This window comes from Priapulus caudatus, unplaced genomic scaffold (assembly GCF_000485595.1).
Source record: "Priapulus caudatus unplaced genomic scaffold, Priapulus_caudatus-5.0.1 Scaffold714, whole genome shotgun sequence".
Taxonomy (NCBI): domain Eukaryota; kingdom Metazoa; phylum Priapulida; class Priapulimorpha; order Priapulimorphida; family Priapulidae; genus Priapulus; species Priapulus caudatus.
Genome location: NW_014577775.1, coordinates 142,874 through 147,501, shown reverse-complemented (window position 1 = coordinate 147,501; position 4,628 = coordinate 142,874). Strand labels below are relative to the sequence as shown.

Sequence of the window (4,628 nt, the reverse complement as noted above, 5' to 3'; positions counted from 1 at the left end):
GGTAAATAAACACGAAATGTACCAAAGTCTTAATGCTTCTCTATACTCTATTTCGCCTATAATCACCTGTAAATGCCGGTCTAATTATGCTTATCTGCAACACACAAGTACACCGCACGCCCGCCCTGTGCTGCGTGCACAAACAACATGAATAAGAGAGGAATGAATGAAATAACATAATAACTCTCTTATTCATGTTGTTTGTGCACGCAGCACAGGGCGGGCGTGCGGTGTACTTGTGTGTTGCAGATGAGCATTAGACCGGCATTTACAGGTGATTATAGGCGAAATAGAGTATAGAGAAGCATTAAGACTTTGGTACATTTCGTGTTTATTTACCTTTTTTTTTTTTTATTGAGCCGTTCCAAGTGCCTGTGCAAGGGGGGTCGACAAATGCACAGTAATATAGAGTGTTACAATGCTGCAACACACATTCCTATAGCGCGCACGCCATTGTGCACAAATACACAGTATAGTGTGTATTGTAACATTGTAACACTCTATATTAGTATTACTGTGTATTTGTACACAATGGCGTGCGCGCTATAGGAATGTGTGTTGCAGCGGTGCAGACGGTATTGAAGTGAAGTTATTAGGTCAAATCAAACACTATAATCGCTCAGAATACTATAATCTCCCAGCAACAAAAACGTTGTGCTTTCCGTATCAGCTAGCCATGTACGTGACCAGAAAAACCATTGGGTCATAACCTGCCAGTGTGTATAATTTTACATAGCATGGTTCATACGTACATAACACGGCAAGTGTGCGGAGCGGAACAATCGCCGCATAGCGGCAACGGTAAACGCGTTTGAAACATTCGACCCAAACGTTTCACTTTGTAGTCTAAAAGCTTTGAATGAACGTATTCCTGAGCAATTTTTTTTCACCTATCACACATATATAGGCAAGTAGAAGCGTGCAATGTTACAATAATTCATTTTTGCCTGATTTTATGTTTGGCGCTTGAAAGTTCGAGGGAATATCCCTTAAAAATTAAACTTTGATTTTCCGAGCAGGAGGAAGATGTAGGCATTGGTGATTCTGAAGCATTTGATCACGGTCGTTCATTGGCTGGATCACCCGAGTTTCAAACGCAGGTTCCACTTTTAATCACCCATTTAATTACATTACGATTGTTACACATATCTAAATAATATGTTTATAAACAAGTGTCATAGCATATGTGGCACCTATATTAAATTTCAGACCTTTGCAACATTCACAGGCAGAGAAGAGAGCCCATCACAATGCCCTCGAGAGAAATAGGCGTGACCACATCAAGGGAAGCTTTCATAGCCTGAGAGATTCAGTACCATGTATACAAGGAGAAAAGGTGTGAAAATTATACAGCCGTGTTTATACGAATCACAGGCACAGCAATACAGTTATTTTAGATTTAATTGCATTTGTTACCTTAACTAGCCGATAAATGGGTAGGTATACCATGTTTTGCTATTTACAAATTACATGGGATGAGCTAGTGCGATCTCCCTGAAAAGTGGTTTTGTAACCTTGGCTGCTTGCCAGAGAATGCGAAATTTGTTCGACCCATTGGGCCGTAGAGTTTTTCGCTGGGCCCATTGTTCGACAATGTAACATTGTTCTTCCCACAACTTGGCACTAGACATTCCTTAACGACTACAACGTTAAAAACCAGTGGATGTCGCAAATATCAGCTCACTGACGGACCCAATGTCTGCAGAGAAAAGTGCAATTATGCACTCCTTGTTCCATACCAATACATGTACAAGGGTCAGTTCCATTATTTGAATGAAAAGTGCATTGGTGTGTGAATGCGTTCATGAGAACATGTTTTCCTAACAGGCATCCCGTGCACAGATCCTGAGCAAAGCCACAGAGTACATAGATAAGATGAAAAGGATAAATAGTATTCATCAAGACGACATTGATGAAATGAAGCAGCAGAATCAGCTTCTTGAAGCCCAAGGTTTGTCATAGAGCTCATGTCATCTTCGTTTAGTGTTGTTACTAATGTATGACAATATTACCACGAAGAGCCTTTTTCAATAATTACAAAAACTAGGTAAGCACCTATACCGTCTGGTTGCTCAGAAAAACCACATGGGTGAGTACCTACCCACATACTATCTCATTTCGTATACATGTAACTTCAATGTGGCATACTTTTTTAAACCGTTATTTTTTCAGTGCACATGTTGGAGCATGCAAAGGTGGGTAAGGTGGTCAGCGAGAGTAGTCCTGTAAATGGAGCTACAGTTATTAATAGAAAGGGCATCACCATGTCTGTGTTTGATGGTGGTTCCGACTCGGACACTCAGGATCTGCAGGAAAGGCCCGCACATAGAAAGAAACTAAAAACAAGTGTCTAGCATAATTTGCGAAATTATGAGTCTGTAAATAGATTGTTATTATTCCTGCTATTGTTGTTACTGCAGCTGTTGTTGTTTTTCTATAACAGTTTTCTTCCGTGCATATTGGCAGCGAATATTGTCATTTATTTTTAATTGCATTGACGATGCTTAAGGTTATCATATCACGTTAGATAGTATGGCTAGCCAGGTGCACCATAAAACTAGGTGATATCTTACCTGAGTTTTTGTATTCAGTGCACTAAAATATACAATACATACATAGCCAAGCCTGTATATTAGGTTCAGGGGAACTGGAAAGTTTTCTGTGTAGACAAGTTTTCATTCTATAGAGGTGGTCTCACTGTATAGCGGCCACTCAAGGGAACTGCCAACAGTGTGTTTATAAGCAGAATTCTGTCTGTAGATGTGTCTGCTAACACAGGTCTAGCTGTATATATATTAGGTAGTATTTACTGTATCACATACGGATTGTGACCCTTTTCGAATAAAAGTTTAATACTTCATGTATATGTAAAGCTGTATAAAGTATGTATCATGTTATTATTACTAGGTATTACTAGTTAGTGTAGGCTCCACTGAATGACATTTATAGTAGATGCTTGCTGATGCAGTTATAGTAGATGAGGTCATGGAGCACCTTAGTTAATTACACATTCTGTGTTAACATAGATATACACAACACGTGTTGTGTATATCTATGGTGTTAACAATATATAAATACTGTCAAGCACAGCTATAAGATGTGATATATCTGTGAGAAACGGTTTTGTGGTGCTATATCTATGTAATTAATACTGATATTGGCTAAAGTATAACACCACAAACATGTAAATCTGATTTATATACATGCTCATGACAATACCTACTTTCAACGTATCTGCCGGTGGCTGGCTCTTGGATTCGATTGACTGTGCACCGAGCCACGTGGACCGTGTGAAGGTCTGCTTACAAAATAAAATCTGCTTGTTTTCTAAACTTAAACAAACTATGCACAAAACTTCTAATCTATTCTACGAATTGTATATTGCAAGTCTGCTACTAGCCATCGCGAGCAAATGCCCCAATTTTATTTATTTCTGATAAGGTCAGATGGTGCTTTTAGAATGGTGTATCAAAACCAAAAGTAATGTGCATTACAAAGTATTAGGAGTACGTCGTTATTATCATGATAGAGATCATAGTCTATTTATGTGCTTCTGAAAGTATATATGTGAGCATATGTGATGAGAGCAGACGTGCAATATTGGATTTGGCATGTGCAATTTCAAACTATGAATCAACGAATAAAAATGCCATTTGAGCATTGACCCAACTTTTCTTAATATTGCACCTTTCGGGAAAATATTTTACGTAGTCATTATGTAACATGGTAACAAACACATTCATTTACTCTCATACCCTACTAATAGGTACATACACAGAAGTGATGATTGCATGAAGAGAGCTATTTCACAGTGCAATCACTAACATGTTCATATGATTAATAAATTAGCATACACATGTGTACTGGTTCACACTATACATGGTAATGTGCATTATTTAATGTGCATGGCTTGCCCGAAACCCTTGTCTTTAAAAAATGAAAAACTTTCTTACTAACTATAAGACCATAGTTACTCACATGGTCTACAAATGTTGAATAACAGCTAGAATTTTATGACACGAAGCACACAACCACAGAATTTATTAAAATTCTTAAATCGCGCATTACATCCTACAGTCAGCCATTACAATGAGTTTATCCTTACTAAGCTTAGATGGAGCCAACATTACCTGCAAGCAAAGATCAATACAACAAGAAAACATGGCTATAGTTCATGTACAGCTACCGTTCATTTACGTTATTCATAATTTTGATGCTCAACGCCTTATGTGACTGGATTGGATGCAACTACGTTTGCCACTAACGCCACCTACAATGCAAATTTTTCAAACAGCTGGCACACGCCGAGAGAGACGCACCAACAATCGCGCGAGGTCTCACGATACGACGATACGGCCGAGGGGTCACTACGACACGTCGGGGTGACTCACGACGTAGCATCAGCGCCCTCTTTCTCACTGCCGCACAGAGGAACCGGTAGGCTTCGGTAGTACTCGATAGCGCTGGCAACCTCGTCGACACAGATGTTGTAGACGGGATGCACTCTTTTCTGGAATAACGGACCGCACAACGGCATCAGCACTGCGCCACGGACACGCTCCAGATGCCACAGCGGAATTACGCGTGTACGTGCGTGTACCCGCGTGTACGTGCGTGTACGTGCGTGT

At 39.7% G+C, this 4,628-nt stretch overlaps 2 protein-coding genes across 3 annotated transcripts in view; one reads left to right on the top strand and one right to left on the bottom strand.

The window, feature by feature from the left end:
- The window catches only part of LOC106813013 (protein max-like), a 4,724-nt gene extending 1,852 nt beyond the window's left edge, over positions 1-2,872 (top strand). Inside the window, exons 2-5 of one of the 2 annotated variants that reach the window (XM_014817055.1) lie at positions 1,020-1,100; positions 1,229-1,336; positions 1,828-1,951; positions 2,173-2,872. In XM_014817055.1, coding sequence (XP_014672541.1) covers positions 1,020-1,100; positions 1,229-1,336; positions 1,828-1,951; positions 2,173-2,354 — 495 coding nt within the window. In that variant the 3' untranslated portion in view covers positions 2,355-2,872. The remainder of the gene's footprint in view (positions 1-1,019; positions 1,101-1,228; positions 1,337-1,827; positions 1,952-2,172) is intronic. The other variant, XM_014817056.1, reaches the window with a different exon arrangement.
- A 1,515-nt stretch (positions 2,873-4,387) lies between these two features.
- Positions 4,388-4,628, bottom strand: part of LOC106813008 (protein farnesyltransferase subunit beta-like) — a 7,716-nt gene continuing 7,475 nt past the window's right edge. The window contains exon 6 of the mRNA XM_014817051.1: positions 4,388-4,510. Coding sequence (XP_014672537.1) covers positions 4,388-4,510 — 123 coding nt within the window. The remainder of the gene's footprint in view (positions 4,511-4,628) is intronic.